The 24,157-nt window shown below is 35.5% G+C and overlaps 1 protein-coding gene across 1 annotated transcript; it reads left to right on the top strand.

The window, feature by feature from the left end:
• Nucleotides 1–6,805: 6,805 nt before the first annotated feature.
• elovl2 (ELOVL fatty acid elongase 2) lies at nucleotides 6,806–23,734 on the top strand. The gene is made up of 8 exons (XM_027172767.2): nucleotides 6,806–6,964; nucleotides 8,864–8,927; nucleotides 12,147–12,334; nucleotides 12,680–12,757; nucleotides 12,905–13,076; nucleotides 19,322–19,446; nucleotides 22,383–22,517; nucleotides 22,765–23,734. Exons 1-8 carry the CDS (start codon nucleotides 6,947–6,949, stop codon nucleotides 22,870–22,872), a joined length of 888 nt encoding a protein of 295 aa, XP_027028568.1. The 5' UTR covers nucleotides 6,806–6,946; the 3' UTR covers nucleotides 22,873–23,734.
• Nucleotides 23,735–24,157: the final 423 nt, after the last annotated feature.

The following is a 24,157-nucleotide window of genomic DNA, read 5'->3' on the forward strand; positions in this document are numbered from 1 at the left end:
AATAGAATAAAATGTTTAAAGTTTAAAATTAAGTTACTATATATCTCTAACAATTATTCCTAATGAGCAAGTTGAATGTGATGTATAGGCAAAAACCTTGTGAGGAACCAGGCTCAGAAGGGAACCCTTCCTCATTTGGGTCACACTGGCGAGAAATAATGTACATGTAAATAGTTTTCTATCTACATCAGTGTGAAATTTCCGAATTTACCACAAACCCAACACTAATTCCTTCCTGCAAAAGTTTTTATATGGTCACCAGTGAACACCTACAAAGCTGGCCGACACAACAGTAGCTCAAAGACTCAGTGACAGTCTCCAAAGGCCACATTCACATCAATCCCATGAGTCATGAACTGTCCATGCAGATCTATCCCCAGAATAGTGCACCACCAGGATTTATGCTCTTAGGGTCCTCCTTGAATAGTGGACTGTGATACCTATTGCTGGTGCCACTGACTGTTTATTTGTGGTTTTGGATATTTCTGTGTTCTGCTTCTGTGATTGGTTTCTGTTGGTTGTGGTGAACAACTGTTTGTTGTCTGATTTTTTGTACACAAGTGGTTTCTTTCTTTTTCAAGATATTCCACATTGTTTTGTTAGGTATGCCCAATGCTTGTGTAGTGTCAATGATCAATTTTACCTCTTTTTCCATCAGATTAAAATTCGACAGCACATTCGCAGGAAAAACTCATGGCGGCTGATTAGCAGGGTGAAGCAACAGGAGAAGGATGTGAGCCCTCTGCTGGGCAAATAATTACCATGTTTTTTTAAATAGTGAAACACTGTAATCAAAAAATATATATATAAAATTTAAACGTTTGCACCTGGGAAAAGTTTAAAAAGAAATACTTATGAAAAACTGAATTTTCTCAAAGCCTTTAATGTCTATTTCATAGGATCCAGTAACCACTATTGTGAAGTCTGTCATCACAAATAAAGTCAATGCTAAACACAAGCACAACACAAAACAGGCAGAAATTCCATTTTTGTATTCTGGTACAGAGAGTTAAATCAATCTAACGGGACACACCAAGTTAACAAGAAACACCTGTCACTCAGATATTTTTGATTATTTAAAAAAAACTGTTAGGTCTTAAACCCTAATGAATTTAATGTTTAGTAAAAACAAACAGAAAGATTGAGACTTATAGAGAGGGATGGGTATAATTGTGTTAGGTCCTGGTGAACACACATAACAATTGTAGACCAAAAAATAGAAAGAGTTGTGTTGAGGTTTTAATGTCTGATTACACTGTATCAATGAATCAATTTTTTAGAAAAGATACTCAGACTAAAATCTTTCACCTGTGAGTAAGATGAAACTTACTAGTTTATTAGTTTTCAAAAAATCTGAAGACTGTCAAGGTCATTCTCTTGACTGCTGACTGAATAGGGATGTAGAAAAATGAATGTCTTATTTAACACATGAATAATTATTAATTTTTTGTGCCATAGGCCAGACAGAGTTACTGCTATAGGCTTCAGGTGTTAAAAAGTAAAATAAATAAATTAATGAATTAATAAAAACTGTTAGTTCTTTTAAGATGTTGAATCAGGGCTATAGGTTAAAGTAACTGAAGCAAATAATAATTCTTTTAGAAATTACAGACTCTGAAAAGACATTGTGTCTAAAACATTACAGATAAAATTAAATAAAAAACATTAAAGAAGACAATTGACTTAATGAGTCAATATGATTGGAACATCCAATCTAAACATATTAGGACACTTATTGCACAATATACAGTATACACCGAGTCCTAAGCCTTGCATTTTGCTAGCCAACCTTGTGTATACCTAACCAGTCATATTCTTGACTGTTATACTGTCTGTTGTCTGTGTTTCCTTGCAATTTCTTTGCTATCATTTTGCCCCTTGTAATCCAAGGTTATTTCTGATTCTTATACTCTGCATTTATTTATTTATTTATTTATTTATTTATTTATTTATTCATTCATTCATTCATTCATTCATTCATTCATTCATTCATACTTTAAATTTTGTGTTTAAACTTTCTGCACATTGATTGCCATTATGACGTCTCAGACGTACTGCCAGCAGTGATAAAGCAGTGGCACATGTGTAAATTTAATAGCATTTCTCACTTTGTTGCTCACATACCAACAACTAGCAATGCAAATATTAAAGTCACCTATGAGCTACTTTCAATGCTCTTTTACCATTGAAAAGGAGTGTCTTAAGATACAGTAGGAAATGAGAAATCCTGCATTCATGGGAAAGGAGAAATTCTGCATTCTGAGTTTGAAGGTGCTAAGAAACCAATCAGCCACCTCTTGGTTTCCCCAATCTATACAGCTGATTGCCAGCTGAACTACAGATTTTTATTAGCAGTATAATAGTATTGTCAAAACTGGCAATTCAGTCCATGACATTTATAGGATTTTCACAGCTACAGTATAAATATAGTCCTTACATGTTTTCATTGAATTATTCATTCTAAGGGCAGTATCACTAATACCACTGATGTCCAGTAAATCATAAAAAAAGAAAAATGATTAAATGCTTTTAAATTAAAGGATTTTCCCAGCTACAGTATAAATATAGTCCTTACATGTTTTCAATGAATTATTCATTCTAAGGGCAGTATCACTAATACCACTGATGTCCAGTAAGTCATAAAAAAAAGAAAAATGATTAAATGCTTTTATAGTGCATTATATTATACTACAAAAATGGATCTGCATAATTCCAGATCAATAAATTATTTCATCCAATAATACCACTTTGATCATCTTGGCACAGGTACAGCCAGGGGCAATAACTGATGTTAACTTTACTGGTCTCATTAGCTGACATGTCAGTGAACTTTACTCAAAGAATATGCTGATAAGACTGTGGCATTATTGTTTATAGTGCTTCAACTCCATGAAAAATAAACTCTTACTGTGTTAAAGTCTATGCTATACTCTTTATAAAGATAAAGGTACAGTAGAACAATTTCAAAGTCCATTGACAGCATTTTCAATTCAGCCCTGGACAACAGACTGTATATTATGAGTTAACCCCTTTTTATCATCAAAAATGTGATTTTTGTATGATGAATCATCAAATCGTTATTTGATTAAACCATAACGATGAAAGACAGATAAGAAAGACAAACAGGTAATAAGGAAACTATAGAAATTTGAGGAAACATAAACTTATAGTAAAATGTCAGCCTACCACAAGCTGCCAAAACAGTTTTGATGTTGCTTTGTAGCAAGACTACTGTACCTCCATGGAACTGTACTGTTCTGAAAAACACATTTTTTCCCAAATTGTTTTAATGATACTATTCAAAATATTTAATATCAGTTCAATCTGATGATCAGGGTCACTGTAATAGTCAGGGTCATGACTATTTAGTCACCTCCACTATTTTAGTTATAAATGTAGGTGAAGTGTGTTGAAGCAATGAAATCACTTCATATAAATAAGTTGAATCATGCATCATGTAAAGGAGTGTGATCATCATCAAACCAGAAGCTTGAGGTAGGCATAGTAACATATGGAGCATTTTCGCTTATGAGGTTCTACAGTACTTTCTTCTGACTAATATTTTATAACCATTCTGTGCAAACATATTATGCAAATATACATAAGACGTTCAAGCAAAATAAATATATGGTAATTATAAATTTGTCTTTAATGTAATACCGTATAATCGAAATTTGCTTTATTATATAATAACATATGATATAATATTAATCATAAAAAAATATGTAATCAATGATAAAACCCTAAACCACTGAAAATATGTTCTACAAAATTGCAAATCATATGATGTAAATGGATATCAGTTTTGAAGTCATGTTTCTAGAATCTGAACGCAACATTTTTGTTTCACAAAAAGTGTTAACATTTTGAGCATTTCAGAAATGTGTGTGTAGGTATTATTATTTATTGTGTGTCCCTGTATATAAGTGAAGGTATTATTATTGAGAAAGAAAGCTTGTCCTTGTAGACATTCAAAACCCAATATATCTGAATTCACTCCATATAAACCGTAGTAACTGACACAGCTTTTTTGTATAGTATTGCATAGAATATTCACTAGATGGCGACATTTTCATCAAAATACACTCCAAATGCATATACAGTATAAGTGGACAACATAGTGCCATTGACTCCAATTGAGTTTTTCAAGTCTTTTCAGGTCGAATGCAGTTGAAGTTCTTTATATTAACATAGCGTATGTAATTAAACATATGTAGTCGGTTACATGAAGTATTTACCCCAAGGTCATATTTTTAATACCTTGAATTTGTGGCTTTCATCTCAAACTTGTTTGTATCTGCAGACAAAACATTCATTATTAAAGACTCTTGGAAGACCCTCTGGAAAGTGTCTGTGTCGCTAATAGGACCCATTCATAACAGTGAAAATATATTCACATTTCCACAGCCTGAAGCTCTCAGATCATTATAATCTCTCATTTAAATGTGTCCTTGTCGTAACACAGTATATGCATCTTGCCATATGCTACTGCATCAAACATACATTCATGTCAGCCAGCACACAGAGTTTTATTAATAAGTTTTACCAATATGTCATAGTTATCAGTTATGACCGATTCACTGTCTGACACCACAGAACTCAATCAGGCAATTGAATACTATCAACATTTCACTACACTGGTGATAATGTAGCTCCACTTTAAAGAATAACATTAAGAGAGAAAAACATTCAAAAAGTTATGTAAATGCCATCAAACAAAATTGGTAGTGTTTTAAACAGCATTGAAGTGGAGCTTTCTAAACTATATTAACTATATACTGTATATTGCTAACAGATCAACATAACTTCACCATAATTAGAATAACAAAATGACCCTAGAATCTTATTTAATATTGTAGAAAAATAGAAATTGGACCACCAAAGAAAATGTATAAAAAGTGTAGTACTAAAAAGGTCATGATTTTTTTTAATGGCAAAATGTAAACTAATCATAAAGATAACAGTACAGTATAACTAAATCTGATCAGTGATTAGAGTGTTTTACTACCATATCGGAGCCCAAACTAATTTCAATAATTTCACATAAATATGATCAACTTCTGTACAAGAAGTGACAAGGTTCTTCTTAGTGTCATTACTAGTGATTCCTGAACAATTTGGTGTTATTATTAATACTATGGTCTATTAGTGTATGTGTTTAATGTTAGTAGCGCCAAGAATCATTGACTGGATAAACTGACTATATACTTATTAATGGCCAAAATATACTGGCCAGTAATCTACTCCATCGTATTAGAGTTTAAATTAAATGATGAATACTTTCAGTTTTAGTTTAGAGTTACTCAAACATTGGGAGGATGATGCAGGAACTGCAGCAATTTATGTGAAACCATCATGCCTGTATACTTTGCAAAGTATACTTTGAAAATACTGTTTCTGTGTATTCATTGGACCCACGCTTACTGTAGGCCATTTGTCTCTCTAAGCAAAAAAATTGAAAGTGGAGCAGAGGCGACAACACACACACATACACACAAGGGGAGAGAGAGAGAGAGAGAGAGAGAGAGAGAGAGAGAGAGAGAGAGAGAGAGAGAGAGAGAGAGAGAGAGAGAACCATATTGGCCAGTTGTTCGCTTTTTTCTCCCTCAGACTGAAAGGACAGTTAATGGAACTATTTACCGTCAATGTAAGATATACATACAGCCGCATTTAAGAACACTATGATGGCCTATCGTAAGCTATGAGAATGTTGAGAACGATAATGTAATCAGATCACAGCCTTTAACCCCGTTTGTTCACCGTTGCGTTCTTATCAATTTTCTTGGCACGCTCGCCCCTCTTCCGTAGGAGAACCAACCAGAGAGCATGAGCAGCGTCACCCCACAATATCCGCCATCAGCCCACCACTTTACAGCCATTCACGCGCGCACCGGGATGGACCGATGCCAATAATCGCGACCTTGCTGGTGCGCATGCACGGCCTGCAGGCCCTGTTAAGGCGGAACCGTGCACGCGCTTTGTACTGGTACAGTATGTAGCATTTAGGCGATGATTTCGTTGAAAATTCTCTTAATTTCTACATACGAGTACTTGCTTAAAAACAGACACACACACACACACACACACACACACACACACACACACACACACACACACACACACACACACACACATATACATATACACACAAATATACTGTGTGTGTGTGTGTGTGTGTGTGTGTGTGTGTGTGTGTGTGTGCAAGCAAGTACTTTGTGTAAGCTGCATTTGTGTGATAAACTACATTAAAAATGTACACAGCTTACACAAAGTAAGCACCCCCCCCCACATATATATATATATATATATATATATATATATATATATATATATATATATATATATATATATATATATATATATATATGTGTGTGTGTGTGTAAGCTGTGTACATTTTATATATACATATGTGTGTGTGTGTGTGTGTGTGTGTGTGTGTGTGTGTGTGTGTGTGTGTGTGTGTGTGTGTGTGTGTGTGAGTGTGATTAACTACATTAAAAATGTTCTACTTGTAAACATTTCTGGGAAACACTGATGATGATAATGAATTCCACAGATCCCTTAAGCGTTCCCCAAAAGGACAACAGTAGAATTCTCAAGGATTACAAGCTCTTAGTCACAAGCTCATTTTGTGTTACATGTGTTTTGTACTCCGTACTTTTGTGCACCAAAATAAAATGTGACTATGTTAGCTTATTATGAAGCACCGATATCTGCTATCCAATAGCTCCCCAAAGAAGCTGGCAGGTGGCGAAATGTCTAGTACCTACTAACACTCTGCACAGAAGCCCCGCCCACTACACCTAATACCTCGATGCACTGCACGCGCATGTTAGAACCGCGGAGGGGAAACCGCGTCACCGTTCAGTCACAGACAACACAAGGTCTGTGAATTCACTAAGTGGCAACTGTTTCTAGCGTTAAAACGAGTGAAAGAAGCCCAGCTATGGATATCACCGGAAAGGTAAGAAACAATGACTTTCATGTGTTTAGATCTGTTTAGTGTTCATGGTATATCTGGACCAATGCTTAAGTTATCTATTCTGATTATGTTGAGGCAGGGGTGACACTTTTTGTCTAGAAAGTGGCGTATTAAATTTTATTTACATATTGCAGAATAATAGCATACTGATATTACACCGTCCATATGAATGACTATTTTAGGTTTGTTATTATTATGGTGCCTGGAATTGGATAAAGATGCACATGTAATGATTTAGATGAGGGGTTTCCTGACCTAATTGCCTAATACATGGAACAATTTTAAATATTTTAAACTGTAAGTATTACATCTATTTGAAAGACCTCTTTTATGCAGAAATAAGCCAACCTAAAATGAATTATCTTTATGGATTAGTTACAAGTCTAAATATTTTTGTTTTGTTAGTAGATAAAATAGATATGAATGATATTATTTCATCTGGTAAAGAACCAGAACATTTTACTTAATCTACAAGTTCTTCTTTGCTTTTATTGCTTCTGCCTTGAAAAGGAGTCCATTATAAATTATCCCAGTGATAAAAAGCACACAGTTTCACACAGTTTCACACAGTTAAAAGCTAGTTCTTGGTTTAGATATTAACCTTTCCTAGGTCCACATTTTCATTTAAAAATTATTGTGGAGGATTAATGAACTAATTGATGAATTAATGATTAATGTTATTGCTAATAACTGACTCTAAATTCATAATTAATACTTGGTGTCTGATTATTTGACATGTTGATACAATTTAAATTCCATCAGTATAGTCTTCTATAAATGTATGTACTAATGGGTTAATTGACCAAGATATAACGTGCAAGGTGATCACCAGTGGTATCATTTCCAAAAGCAAATGGAATACACTGAAAAGCCTTTGAAATGGTGTTGCATTGGTGTCATTGCTGCCTCACAGCTCAGAGTCATGATTTCACATGCAATCTATATGAGTGGTTTGGTTTCCTACCAACAGCATGACTCTAGTTTTGTGGCTATGAATGAGTGGGTACATAGTATCCTTTGATGGACTTGTGCCCAATATTCCTGGCATAAGCTCTGTATTCATGAGATGCTGATAAAAGTGACATATATTTTTTTTAATCTCTGAGGTTATAATATACAATGAGATATATATTTCCAGGCACAAGACAACCTGGGGCATAGATACAGTATACATATACAAGACACTTTGGTATTATACAAAAATGTATCACATTTTCTACCTTTGGTCGTGAGTGGGATTTTCGAGTTCCAACCAGGTCAGCATACACCTTGTCTTGCACCCAATCAACGAATAGTAAGGTTCTTAGGAGGACAATGTGGCACTGTTTTAAAATGGCCACTCACAGGATAATTGAGTCTCTCTCTCTCTCTCTCTCTCTCTCTCTCTCTCTCTCTCTCTCTCTCTCTCTCTCTCACACACACACACACACACACACACACACACACACACACACACACACATACACACACACACATACACAGAGAAACAAGAAGCAGGCAGTGTCCTGTAAAATGAGAAAGGACACATGGATGTCTTTTTCTTTTTTGCTGATTGCTGATTTGCTGAGGTGTGAACATAATACACTTATGAAGGTCTATAGATTTAACAGAAAAATAAAGGAATTACTTCAAGCTTTAAAAGTGGTCATGACAACAATAGTCCTACCATAATATATAAGATCTTCATTGCTCATCTAAACTTCTGGAGTTGAAATTCACCCTATACATCACTGACATTGAATTAGATTGAGTTAAAGATGAGTCTTGTGTGTACACAACAGAAGAGAATGAGGAATGAGGTTTTCTTCAGGCTTTTTTTTCTCTTTTGTAAGCAATACCAGCCATTCCCACACATTTCTTTTCATTTTTTTTGCATTTCAGAATTATTTCATTGCCATTGACACATGGTTAAACTCTGCAGTGGATAAACTATTTGGAGAGAGAGGTTTGTGATTTTTATCTCTATTTATTTATTTATTTATTTATTTATTTATTTTTTGTTTGTTTGTTTACTTACTTACTTACTTACTTACTTACTTACTTACTTACTTACTTACTTACTTACTTACTTACTTATTCATCCTTTGCATTATTACTCATCAAATAACCTTTTACATTCTATTGACTTTTTCTTTACCTTTTCTCATTTAGTACATGCATTCAATAAATTCATAACTACTACAATACCATTATATATGCAAAACAGAGGTTGATTTTTGTCTTGCAAAATTTGTAGAAAATCAAAGATGGTACTGTAACATGGAAGTCCTGCCAAAGCTAATCAAAAGTGGGTTAAAGTTCATATAACCATATAAGCCATATTAGTAATACAAATCCCAGTGGAATGCCACTTATAATTCCTGGGGAATATTGAGGGCCAAGATTATTTAATGTGCTTAAGTAATTTAACATTTGAGTTCATGCTTTTAAAGTAATTAATTCATACTCACTAAATGTGCCCCCCTTCCTTTTCAAGTGCCCACTAGAACAAGACCACAAGAGGAATACAAATGTGTTGCAGTTCACTTTAGAGCTTCCAGTTAACTCCAAGTTTTCATGCCATTAATTACCATAGCCTCTGGAAAAAAGACATACAATGAAGTATGAAACAAGAAGAGACAGGTGTAATTTCAACTGCACGCTTGTTTATATTTATTCAGTCCTCACTTTTGCTGCACTTTTAAAAAAATCACCAAAATTCAAAACAACAAACAGAACAGACTCCATGTTTGTGTTGCATGCTCCACCCACTCAGTCAGTCACTCTCTCTTGTTATGGCAGTCCCTGAAAGCACAAAGAGACCTAAGTTAACAATAATAAGATAAAGGTGAGAATCATAATGTGCTACCTTTCTTGGCCTGCCTTCTCTCTGTCCACAGTTGATGCTCAACCATGTGTCCACCACCACATACCGACACCGCACAAACCAGTCTAGGGAGCGTCTAGGGTCCCTACTTTATAGGAAGGTCAGATGTCATAATTAAGTACAAACCTTTGGTCTTGAGTCTTGTCATGGCTGCAGTTGGGGAGGCTGCAGTTAGGCTAAGGCTGCAGTTGCATTTTGGGGAAACATCTGCCCATAAGACAAAAGCATACCAACCCATCTGTCTTGGGCTTCAGTCACTGTCGGACTCCTTGATTATCTGCATGTCAAGCATAGCCTCATTTTATACAACTGAGCAATTGAGGGATAAGGGCCTGGCTCACGGGTCCAGCAATAGTTGCTTGGTTGTCCTGGGGTTAACTCTTTAACCAATGAGCTACCACATACCAGGTTTTTGTGTTCAGGCAACCGGGATGGGAACCTGAAGATGTCTCAGTGTGGTTTTCTATGACGTCCTCGTGACCACATAATTGCAAATCCATGTTGGAAAATTTACCCTTGTAGCCTGTGCTTTCTGGGATGGTGAAATGTATTCTCCACAAGGGATCGGGATGAATTGGGATGCACTTTTTGGACATACTTGCAGTCACAGCTCCCCCATCTTGGGACCCAGCTACTCCAGAGCCATAAGAATCACCTCTCTTGATGGTATCAGTAGATCAAATGTAGATCAAATGCTATGTTTGAAATGAACTTCCTCTATCCAATCACCTGAGCTAATAGTTGACTTGTGGGTCACCAGCTGCATGGCTTCATTGACCCACTGGGAACACTCTGCTGTTCCTGTCAGGAGTTGAAAGACAGTACCACCAGCAATTTGTGAGTGTCATGTGTGGTATGGTGACAGGAGACACAGCAGAAAATCTGCTTGTGTCCAGCATGAGAACCTGGCTTGCATTTATTCAATGAAAACTTTTGCCATACTTTCAAAAACCCTCAACAAACCTCAGAACAGCTAAACAGAAAAAGACTTGCAACTTTTGTCATGTTCAAGTTTGCTTTCTGTCTGTGTGCATATGATTTTGAATGTATGTGTGTTGCATGATATGCTCGCTCAGTCTCTCTCTCTTTGGTTATGAAAGTCTCGGAAAGCACAAAGAGAAAGTACTAACTCTCAATAATAAGATAAAGAGCATCATGCGTAACCTGCCAATTTGACTTTCTCTGATTTGCAAACTATCTGACGTCTTCCAGGACTGACACTCTGACCTATAGGCCTCTGAGGTCTTAGGGTACTGATGATTTCTGTTAGATTAGATTAGATTAGATTAGATTAGATTAGATTAGATTTTAGATTAGATTAGATTAGATTCAACTTTATTGTCATTACACATGTACAAGTACAAGGCAACAAAATGCAGTTTAGGTCTAACCAGATAATTCATAGTATAAGACAAGAAGCGATTGTTTGGCGGTTTTAAAGTATTACAGAACGTAACCCTTACTCTAGGAGCTTGGCAAATCAGGATTAGCAATTTGTAAAGCAATGTAAAGCAAAATAGATACAGTAGGCATTTCTCATCTAATATTCTCAGACAAAGTAGTGTAAAATTTCTTTTATTTTGTAATTCTGATTTATTTATTGATGTATGTTTCATTGTACAAATGAATGTGTTGTAAATAACCCTGGCTAGAATAATGTGTCTTGTTCTAATAATAAACATCAAGGAAAACAACAGAAATAATTTCAAGAGAAGAAACATAGAGACCATACTGTACCACAAGATGAAAATAACTCAACAGTAGTAAGAATCAGAATGCCACATTAGATTTTAGAAGAAAGAAACTGGGACATGCAGACATGAGCAATAAAAGTTCTAAAACAAGATTTAAGGCCTAAATTTAAATAAAGAAAGGATCTGCTCATGATCCAAAACCTATTGTTTCATTGGTCAAACATAGTGTAGGTAGTTTCATGGCATGGGCTTGCATGGTTACTTTTAGAATGAGCTCATTATCATGTGATTTTACAGTATTATGGGGAAAAGTGATTGTCAATCGCCAGGATTTTATCTCCTGAAGAGGAGACTGAAAGAAGAAATCCTCTAAAACAAACAACTAAAAGAAGTTGCAGAACAAGCCTTTAAAAAAATCACTAAATGTAATTTGGTGGTGTATCTGGGTTGTTGGTGTGATGCAAATCAATAATTACAAGCTTACAAAGGATGCTTACCTAAAAATTGGGTGTTCTGCTAGGTGCAATATTTAACAAATCTTGATGTAAAGATGAAATACTTATATTTTTAGACCATGATTTGATCAGGATGTGTTTAATGGTAGATCCTAGAGTACGAGGATGGCTGCTATTGGACTCCTGCACACCCACTCTTGTCCTCACCTTCATCTACATCCTGATTGTCTACCTGGGACCAAAGTATATGAAGAACAAGATGCCCTACTCTTTGAAGAATATGTTGTTATTGTACAACTTTGGTGTCACCATGCTGTCTTTCTACATGCTGGTGGAGGTAAGGGATAGAGCAAATAATTTAAGAGAAACAAAGAATGAGAGTGCACCTAGAAGCAAGGCATATTATAAAAGAATTACATAGAGAAGGAAAGGGAGCATGAGAAGGCTGAAAATGAAAGAAATGTGTGTTTGGGTGAGCAGGCAGATGTAAGCAAGTAAGATGCAGGAAACTATGACAGAAGAAAAAGGAAGTGAACAGCAGTTTTAGCCCATACAAAGAATGATTCAAGGTGTGTGTGTGTGTGTGTGTGTGTGTGTGTGTGTGTGTGTGTGTGTGTGTGTGTGTGTGTGTGTGTGTGTGTGTGTGTGTGTGTGTGTGTGTGTGTGTGTGTGAATTTGGTAGCTTATTTCAGCAACCTGGTCGGCTGGATACAAATTGAAATGCCAAGGCCTGTTTGATGCAGGGGAGGGTGACATCAGAGTAAGTAAGAAACACTACATGTCACTTTTAGTGCCATTTATCTAATCAAGTGTAAATTTTTACCATTTTTATGAAATTTCTTTAGGACAATAAAAAAAATTATTTGATCTTTGTACAGTTCCTAATGTATTTTTCTTGTCTGGGCAGGTAGCAAAAGTGCTGTGGTGGTACTACTTCTCTAAGCTAATTGAGTTTCTTGACACCATTTTCTTCATACTAAGAAAGAAAAACAATCAGATTACCTTCTTACATGTGTATCACCATGCCTCCATGTTTAACATCTGGTGGTGTGTTCTCAACTGGATCCCATGTGGGCAGAGTAAGTATACAAATTTATGTTTTAAGACAGAAGCACAAGTGGCTGCCACATTTAATTAAATTTTATTTGTAAAGCATGTTTAACAATAGATATTGTCTCAACAAAACAGCTTTACAGAAATCTAAAAATTTAGAATAAAAATGACAACGTTTAAAATTAAATTTCTATGCATCCCTTATGAACAAGTCTAATGCAATTGTGGCAAAGAAAAACATGAGGAAGAATCCTTGAGACTCTGGACAGTGCAATTGTAAATAAATCCAATCTATACCTAATATTCCCATCTGGACCTAAAAAACTGTAGGGAATGATAAGAAATCCTTGTCCTGTCGTTTAACCTTTACTATCAACAAATACCCTGCACCTTTTGATTCAAGTATACATGGTGCTTTGTAAAAACATTTGCTCATGGTTTGAGACAATTCAGTCCTTTATATGTCAGTAGTAGCATTTTATACTTAAGGCAAAATTTGCAGAAACATATAATTGTGTGTAATCAGCATAACAGTGGAAGCTAATACTCTGTATTCGAAAAATTGTTCAAAGAGGTCAGATCATATATAATGAAAAAAGAAGCAGTGGACCTAAAACAGAACCCTGTTGAACACTGAAAATAACCTTAATATGCACGGAGAAGTCACCAGTTACAAACTGATAATGATCAGTCAATTAATACCTGAGCCAGAGAGGGTTGATCCCTTAAAATCAACAAGAAATGGTGTCAAAAACTAGCATTGAGACACAACCCTGATCAGAGGCCCAGTAGTAGGACATTTATCACTTAATCATTTCTGTCTCTGTGCTATGTTGATGCCTAAATCCTGACTGATACAGGATACTGAATTTTATTCTTTTATAAGTATGAGCATAGCTGGTGTTCTACAGAATTTTACAAGGATCTTGGAGATAAAGGGGAGCTCTGATGTTGACTGGTCAATTGTTTTATTTGTTTTTTTTATTATTAGGAATTTAAAATATTTAGGCACATAGCCAGTACTATGGAAAGAACTGATTCTTTTTAGAAGGGGTTTAGTTGCTACTAGGATTTATTATCTGTTTAAAGAATTATGTAGGTATGGTTGAAGAAGAAATTAAAATGAATCGAGTGAAATGAATCGATCTCTTGAAGAGCGAAACATTCTAAATGCTGATCTGATATAGTAATATTGTTATATACAGGACTAGCTATCAAATTGGTTTTAAAATGAATAATCTTCTTTGCTTGATATTCTCAAAAGATTTTGCCATTGAAATAATGTTTATCTAAGATTTTGCCATTGAAATATGTTTATCTTTAGTTACAGTGGAGATATACACTGGTGCAGCACCAAGAGATTTTCTGTGGTTCAGAAGACTTACCTTCCATGCTATTTGAAATACTACCTACAACTACATTGATAGCATTTACTTATTATTACATTTGCTTATTTAATTATAACATCCTATTGGTTGTTTAATTCTGGGAGACTATTGGCTTAATGGCAAAGTGCATATATCATGGCACATTTTAATAGAAAACAAGATAATGACCTTCATTATTAGTGGGTGCTTATTATGTTCTGATTAACCTCTACTAAATCTATCACTGAGTGTCTTCTGAATTATCAAAAAATATATTAAAGTCTACAACTGTTAATGCTTTATCGAGAAAAACAGCTACAGTGTAGGTTTAAAATGAAATCTGCAAACTCACAGGGAGTATGGGGAGGCTGTAAATACTGAGCTGAGTTGTCTTGGTAGACTTAATTTTTGTGGCTAAATATGTTGTTAGTATAAAGAACTTCAAACGCGTTGAATATACAGTATGTCTAGGTTTTTGTGTGATGCCCAGATTACCATCATAAATAGTAATAGTACAATTAAACTCCGGCTCAATAATAGTTTTATTAACAAGAAGTGATTTAGTGGAGGATATCTAATATTTTACAGTCCTAGCTTCAGATCAAATGTGCATTCACTATGATCTAGCTTTATGCTAAGTAAAATTTTTCTACATTTTGTTTAACTCAGGAAACAGATACAACCTTAATATTGTGACCCTGGTTAATGACTCATTGTAGCTAGCAGATTTACATTTTAGCCTGCTGGTTTGCTCCCTGGCATTGGATCCAGAGTAATTAGAACTGTTCTGAGTAGGGATGCACCAATACCACTTTTTCTCTTCCGATCCGATTCCGATACCAGAGTTTGCCAGTATCGGCCGATCCGATATCTGTGTTCTTTTCTACCTTTAAAACTAAAGAATGTATACAGCTCATTTAGTTATTAAGATTTATTTGTTTCTGGTAAAGAAATACAAAAATGCCCATTACTGGATGAAAAATGAAAACACAAGAAACCTTAAAAAAGTATTAATGCAGCAGCAAACAGTACTTTTATCAGTTAGGGGTATAACAATCAAAACTATATATACTGCAATTATTAAATTCAATTATTTTCTGAAGAAAAGGCAATATTTTAAAGTGAATCTTAAATTACGCACCAAAATGCTTGGATCAGCATTGATACCAATCCAAAATATTGGATCGTTGTATCCCTGGTTCTGAGACTAGGTGGCATGCTGCTAGAAATGAGAACAGTACCTTAACAAAAGAGAGGACACCATCCCACCCTAACAGGCTACAGTAGCCTAGCCTATTCCAATTATCTATGAAGTCCACATTGTTTTTGGGAACACTACCTGGACATCTAGCAGTTCAGTGTCCATAACCTGCTGTAAGGTACATGTACGAAGGCATACATTAGCACCTAATGATGAAAAACTACCTTCAATAACCTATGCATACCTAAGACTCTAAAAAACTTTCTATGTCCGGTGCCCTGGCTCCTGTTATACACCTAGCCAGTGCTGCTGGAGACCATAAAGGCCAAGCTAAATTCACATGGCTTAAGGTAGAATCTCTGATAGTCATATCTTTTTAGGTTTCTTAGCAGGTGCTTCACTAAGGAGATCGAAACTGTAAGACATTGAAGTGGAGAGTGTTCTTTTTCTTTAGTGTTATCTTTGGCCTTGTGACTGTGTCACCGAGTCATCACCCATTTGCCCCACTTTGAGGGCTCTAATGCTGTAGTTGGGGGGTTACTAACACCGCCTAAGGCATCCAGAGGTTTCTGTACACTACACTACTCTCACCATTGCAAATCAGCTGCAATCTTCTCTATCAGAGTGCTAAATAATTCACACATCATATGGAATTCTTGCTAATGAGGGTGGAAGAATTACCAAACATCCTGTATCTAATGCAATGAAGAAGCTGATGTATCTTGGCTGAATATGGTCTAAACATTAAGAATGCCTGAAGTTGGGTGATTGGATAGTTACATGAATGCCAGGTTTACCAGTGTTCCTAATAAAATGGAAGTGTGTTGTAATTTAGTTTATTTTAGAAAACCTGTTTGAGCATGGTCGAAACATTAAAGTCTACCTTTGTGTTCTAGTTCCTTCATTATGATATTTAATAGCTAACAATATTTGCTTTATTTTATTTGTGCCAGGAACTGTTTAAAAAGGTTCAAGTTCTCAAGATAAAGTTTGATAAACAAATCTGCAAACAAATAGACTTGAAATAAATTCTGAGGCATGTGCTCCATATGTCCTAAAGCTTCATATGTACATCACAGAAATATAATTTTGAAGACGCAAACCATTAAGGTCTTGGGGAGTGGCAGGCATGGTGACGCGATGTATTGCTTTGTAAGTGATACACTAAGTAGGTACTCTGGTATCTGAATTTTGTAATATGTGGGAGTGTAGTTAGCGTATTCTGTACTTTCAGAAATGCCAAAGAATGCCAAAGTGATTTTGCAGAGTATATGGGGGAATATGGGCTCAAACTGAAATACATTGTCAATTAAAACTTTTATGATGTCAGGAGATCATGACTATGTTCAGTTAATGAGCTGGGAGGAAGAGCTGCCCTGGAACTTGTACTGAGATATATCATCTGCAAAACTGAAAGCAAACAGACTGTTTGGGACTGGGGAAGTAAAAATTTGTTCAAACAAAAGGCTGATCTTTGACAGACATGAGCATCTGTAAGAACGTTGATGGCACCAGCATAAGCAGAAATAAAGTGATCAGGATCATTTATGAAGTACACTTTAAGGCATTACTAGATAGTATACATAAACCTGATTTGAAAGTTTTGATTAATGGCCTCCACTAATTTAAATAGAAATTGAATATACAGTTTTCTTAAAAGTTTGCATTCTTTTAGAAAACTTTTCAATATGTGTACCATTTTTAAAAAAAAAAAAAATGAGTGAGTAGACAAAACAAATTTATTATATTTCTTATAGGACTCAAGTTAGTATGTAAGGCATAACAAAATGCCACAACCATAAAACATGACATAAAATGAAAATAAGGAAATAATCCCTGTTCAAAAGTTTGCATACCTTTAGTTCTTAATATTGTGTATTGCCCCTTTTAGCATTAATGATGGTGTGCAGTGAGGGTCTTAATTTTCTCCTGTGGTAAAGCTACCCGTTCCTCTTGGCAAAATGCCTCCAGTTTCTGTCTTTTTTTTGGTTGACTTGTACAAACTGCATGTTTGAGATCTACCCAAAGTGTCTCAATGATATTGAGGTAAAGAGACTGTGATGGCCACTCCAGAACCTTTCAAATTTTTCTGCTGTAGCCATTGGAGGGTCAACCTTGCCTTTACTGTATGAAAAATGAAAACACAAGAAACCTTTTAAAGGTTTTAAGTATTAATGCAGTAGGAAATAGTACTTTTAACAGTTAGTTGTATAACCATCTAAACCATATATACTGCAATTATTAAATTATTTTCTTAAGAAAAGGCAATCTTATATTAGAACTCTTGAAACACAATGCAAAATGTAAAACTTGCACCCAAATGAACGACATGTCTAACGCACTGAGGTAAATGGAAAGGGTGCCTGCTAAACTTGCCTGTCTGTCGCAGGCGGTTGTGCAACATATTACCCATAAAATGTATTATATTTATTTTCATTAATGTAATTTAATATAAGTGTATTTTTCTTATAAGTTCAAGCAATAGTTAGTTAATTTACATTAATCAACCACCACAGGCATGGGCTTCGGAATTAAATAAAAAGTGGGCGTGTCCTGTCCCACACACATATAATGGTTCCGACGCCCATGGATTTCAGGAAGCAGGAGCGTGGTCAATGCTGTAGGTAAAACGCGGAACGGAGTTTAATTTATTAGGGCATTCCTGCAGCGGAATGGATTCGAATGGCGGCGCTCTGAAAAGTGCGATACCCATGACAGCGGGTATCGGATTTGGTTCGGTCACGCTCCACTGATACGCGATCCACTCAAAATGCTTGGATAGGTACAGTACCGATACCGATCCCAAATAATGGATCATTACATCCCAAGTTTTTACAAATTTCCCTGTGCCACTGGAGCTCACACAGCCCCGTAACATAAGAGATCCCCCACCCTGTTTTACTGTGGGGATGGTGTAATTTTCACAGTAGGCCTTGTTGAATTCTCTCCAAACATTGTGTTTATTGTTGTGGCTATGAAGTTCAGTTTTTGGTCTCAACACACCAAATGACTCTGCTCCAGTAGCTGTGAGGCTTGTCTGTCTGACAGACACTAATAACAATTTCAGTGAGTCACAGGTGAGGAAACAGGTGTTCAAACATTTAAGGATATGTAAACTTTTTAATCAGGGTTGTTTAGGTTATTTCAGTTATCATTATGTTTTAAAAATAGTCAAACATATATGTGATAATTAATGACTTCACGTGACCACTTCTTAAATAAGAAAAAAATATTCTGCATTATCTGTCATATTTTCCAAGTCAATGTCAATGTTTAACAGTTTCTTTCAGGGTATACAAACTTTTGAGCACAACTGTATTAGAAATTTGTCTATAATAAGACAAATATTTGGGTCAAGGCTAATATATTGTGATTTGTGTCTCTAAGACATATCTAGGGGAAACTCTCAAACAAAAGAAAGGAAAAGAACCAAAACTAGACATACTAAAATAAAGGACTAGACTAAGGTAAGGTAAGCTCAGCATGAGTGCATCCCCTACCCAACGTGCGAACACAGAAACACAAGGCTCAGTAACTATAGAGGGAAAACACAAAACTTAAAAAACACAGAAAAAAGAACTGTCCTTTGGCAGTCTTTTGTGTGGATTTATAATTTTTTTATATATATATATAATTTATTATTTCTAAAAGTATGTGTATTCCAGATAGGGCTGACATGCTGCATTGTTGTTTTTTTTTACAGGTTTCTTTGGACCCACACTGAACAGCTTTATCCATGTGCTGATGTATTCATACTATGGCTTGTCCACCATTCCCTCCATGCACAAGTACTTGTGGTGGAAACGTTATCTCACACAGGCCCAGCTGGTCAGTACAATAATGCAAGCTAATTTTTTTCCACATTTACTTTATGCACAAAATGTCTAATGAAATATTATTAATGCCCTTCTTTGAGACTAACAAGACATATTGTGATGCTCAGAAACAGAAGTGTGAACCCTAATGTGTGGGAAATTTTTAAAAGCGCTATACAAATAAATTTAATTAAACTGAATTAATGCAAATTTTAATTTCCAAAGACACAAATTATTGCCATTAATATCCTGTGGAATGGAAGTCCTAGTCATGCGAAATCCAGAGGAAAAAGAAAAGGCTGTGTGGGAAGAAAAGGCTGTGTGGGAAAACAAGCCAGCGTCAGGAACAGGCTCAGAGCATGTGCACACTATGCTCCTATGCCTACCATCCAAATTAAAATTTCCAGATGGACATACAGACTTCCTCACTTCTTCACTACCTGACAACCTAGGCCCACTACAATTTACATACCATCCCAACTGCTCTACTGAGGATGCTAATGAACACCTTTATTACACAGCCCTTAGTCACCTGGACAGCAGGAAATGGAAATATGTTAAAATGCTGTTTGTAGACTACAGTTCAGCATTCAACACCATAAATACCTCCATTCTCACTTCTAATTTGGAGGTCCTCTGATGTAGCTGAACCCTATGTCAATGGATCTCCAACTTCATGATGAACAGACCACAAACAGTATGGGTGGGCAAACATGCCTCATACTCCCTCACCAATAGCACTGGTGCCCACCTGCTGCACTGACTGTAAATATATGACTGTGTGGCCACTTCCATCTCCACCAGCATCATCAAATTTGCTGACTATACAATTGTGTGGGGCTTGATCTACAGTACAACAACGATGAGACGATCTACCTAGAAAAGATTGAAAACCTGGAGATTTGGTGAAATCAGAACAATCTCTTTCTGAATGTCAGAAAGAGACAAAGGAGTTGATAGTGGACTTCAACATGAAGCAGGACCTGTCATTGTCCTGTCACATCATCACCATAGTGAAGAACGCACAGCAACAGCTCTACTATCTCAGGTGCTTAAAAGAATTCTAAAACTGCCCTCTCAGGTGCTAAAGACTTTCTACATGTGCACTATTGACGAGAAGTATCACCAGACAGTATCACCTTGAAAGGGTGGTGAGATCAGCTGAGTGTAGCATTTACATTGAGTTCCCTAACCTGGAGTCTATCTACAGTAAGTCATGCTGGACCAAGGCTAGGAAGACAGTGAAAGACCTCAGCTATCCCAACAAGTCAAGTCAAATGGACGCTTTTCTTTGTTTAGTTCAGAGAAGAGCTTCCGCAACTTGAAGGTGAATACAGATATCTGGGCCCTCAACCACGAGAATACCTAGAGCCTGGACCCTTTCTGGACTGCCACAACACCCACTACCTAAGCTGGGCACAACTGCACAATTTGAATTACATGCACATTTTGCACTTGAACAGTATATGATTATGTTCATATTTAAATGCATCACTGTACCGTATTCAGTTACTATCTCTATTTTTGATATCTATTTCTACCTAACAACCTGTACGTAACTTGTGCCCTATCTTTATTACTTTTTTCTCTACCTTAGTGTAATTTGCTATTTTTATATCGAGGGCAGTCATAAAAAATACATCTACTTTCAATACATCTACTGTGTATGATTCTGAATGTGACAATTTTATTACATTTTTTGAAGTCTACTTCAAGGTAATACTAGGTAGATTACAAATACCTGATAGGAAACATTAATTATTGGCCTCTACAAATTTGTATAGATTTTGAATATTAAAAAAATGGTCTATGGTCTGTTCCTTTGCTTTAAGGCTAGTATAATTTGGAGCAGGCATTACAGCCAGGTTTGAAATTTGACTGAACAAAACGTACCCCAAGAGACAAATTAACGTACGAGACGTGGCAAACACTGAAGACCAGGCATTAAGGATGGAAAGTGAGGTGGGCTAAAAATGAATGGGTTTAGATATTGAGCACAGGAATAAAGTAGGGCTAAAATGGTTTCAGCCAAGTGTTGGGATGTGGTTCTGGTTTGATTTGATTGTTGAAGGGACAATAGAGAATAGGAATGTTGATAGCTTGCACTGATTTTATCCTTGAAAGAACTTCAAGTATTTGTCTGGAGAGCTAGGCATGTCTGCTTACAGTAAGTGGCTTAATGAGTTTGTAATGATTCATGGTTTCACTCCAAATACCTAAATGTATAAAATAGTATATAGATGTAAATGATAAAAAAAAGTTTGATTTACTTACCATTTAAATTCATAGTGCAACAAGCAGACATTTTGCCCTAGCAATAATTTAACTATGAATCAAGTACAGTGTAGGTCTATTTCTTCATAACCCAAAGATTTAGGGGAAATAAGGTTTACAATATAGGCCAAATGCAGCTGAACAACTTGTTTTCAGCTTGCCTAGGTTCTCACATACCACCCCACTGCTGTGCTCCCTTCATTGGCTTCCGGTAGCTTTCCGCCAAATAATTTACCATTTACTAGTCATTCTGTGTTTTGACCTTTATGGAGTTTTGTAGCGACTGTTGAAAATGAAATGATCAGGAATTCTATGTGTATTTTATGGGTCATCGGTATACACAGATCAAATCACTGTTTCAGAATTATCTACACTGGTTTGACTTAGGCAAATATTTACTGACCTTAAAAATAGGTCACATATCAATTTTTCCACCAGATGTTGATATATTGTTTAAATAGTGATATTGCATGGATTGCTGTTATACATATATTTGACATCTTTAATCAGAAAAAAACACAAAAACATTTGAGTGTTGTATATTTGTAGCTTGGGGTTTATGGAAGTTAAAACCATTTTCATAATTATAACAAACAAAATTTTATATTGTATTAAATTGTTTAAAGTTATATATGAGCTTAACATTGTTGCTGTTTCTCCTGGTTTTCATTTCAGGTTCAGTTTATATTAACTATAACTCACACATTAAGTGCAGTGTTTTTCCCTTGTGGTTTTCCTCTGGGCTGCCTGTTCTTTCAGTCAAGCTACATGCTTACACTTGTTATCTTGTTCATCAATTTTTACGTGCAGGTAAGAAACAATGAACAAAACAATAAATGCTATTTATATATTTATATATATTTATAGGACTTTACTATATGCCCATTGGCATCTTATAATTACAAAAACTAAATTAAAACTAATTGCATACACCATCTATATGTTGAGACTGTACAAAAACAAATAAAGGATGGTGAATAATAAACATTCCACTTATGTAACAAACCTGAATGCCATACATCTTTTAATTCCTTACTCTAATTTTACTTCATTGCAGACATACAGAAAAAATCCAGCTAGAGATGACAAAGCTAAAGAGATGATGAGAAACTACATAAACGGCACCTCTCCCTGTGCTAATGGAGCCAAACATAAGCATCAATGATGGCAAATGTCTCTTCAAAAGGCATATTTCATGTTAACTAATTTAATAGTAGGGATAATCATGTTTAAGTGTAATAATGTGGTTGTGCTTTTAATATAGAGTACTGTTTGAACCTGTTTTGTTTGTGCCTCTGCAAACTTGAGTGTTATGATTTTAGTGTTGTACTGTACCCTAAGTGGTAGACTAAGTATCTTAGGCATTTAGAAATAATTTCAATTATTTTTTGAGAACTGGGAGATTCCATAATCAAAAAATGATACATTTTAATCACATTATCAATTGTCACTCAAAACTATTTGTTATAATGTATATATTCCAGACCAGTTATATAAAGTACTTTCCTTCATACTTTGTCCCACATTGACAATCATATACACAGAACAATTTATAGAAATCCATTATATCAAACTCTTATAACATTTGGCTTACAACATCTGTATTTTAGTCTTTTCTGGATTCAAATATACATGATTTTATATGCAGATGTTGCTTCACATTGGAAAAATAAGATGTTCATCTGCTGCTACTTGCCTTATTTATTCTTATAATACAAATCAGTTATACCCCAGAAATTAAACACAACATTTAAGTCACAAAATATAAAATGGGTGCTTTTTCGTACTTCCTGATCATTGTTACTGGAACTTTGGTTGTTCCATTGTGAAATAAGAGTCAACATCTCTACCACTGCACTTCCAGAATTGCTTGAATGCCATGTTGTGAATGAGGCATAATTGAAAGGCCACTAGAAACTGACTGCTCCTATCGTTACTTTATTTCTGTCTGGGTGTGAGATTTATATGATTGAGTAGAAAAATCTTAACAGAAATAAAGTGTTCTTTTGGACAGCAACAGGGGTTCATTGGGTGGCCATGTTATGAACAAACATTCAAAAAGTTTCAAAACCACAGTGCCCTACAGAGGGAATCAAAATGTCATTTTTTCGTTTAATTTTTTTGCTCCTGGCATAACTAAATTATTTGTAGAATAGAATATGAGGAATATAAGAAGTATAAGGCTATAAGATTTCAATTCCATGGTAGAGCACAATAGCAGTGTATTATCACACCCATATAATGACAATTGCTGAAAAGAGAAAAAACTATTAATACACTGTCTAGCCCTAATTTCTGTTATTTGTTAATGGGTAAAGTGTAGCCCTTTATTCAGGATAGTTCTTCTATGAGAGATGTTCATATTTTACCAGAGGACAGGCTCCGAGACAGGGGCATCATATCAGATGTAATGCAAAGGCATTAGTTACAAATCATCAGTTTGATTTCAA

Source organism: Tachysurus fulvidraco, chromosome 25 (assembly GCF_022655615.1).
Source record: "Tachysurus fulvidraco isolate hzauxx_2018 chromosome 25, HZAU_PFXX_2.0, whole genome shotgun sequence".
NCBI lineage: Eukaryota > Metazoa > Chordata > Actinopteri > Siluriformes > Bagridae > Tachysurus > Tachysurus fulvidraco.

Excerpts from the sequence above, each read along its gene's own strand:
- elovl2 (XM_027172767.2), top strand. Across the intron at positions 12,335-12,679 it reads CTTTCTACATGCTGGTGGAG|CTTATTTCAGCAACCTGGTC; the intron begins GTAAGGGATAGA and ends TGAATTTGGTAG. Across the intron at positions 13,077-19,321 it reads CTGGATCCCATGTGGGCAGA|GTTTCTTTGGACCCACACTG; the intron begins GTAAGTATACAA and ends TTTTTTTTACAG.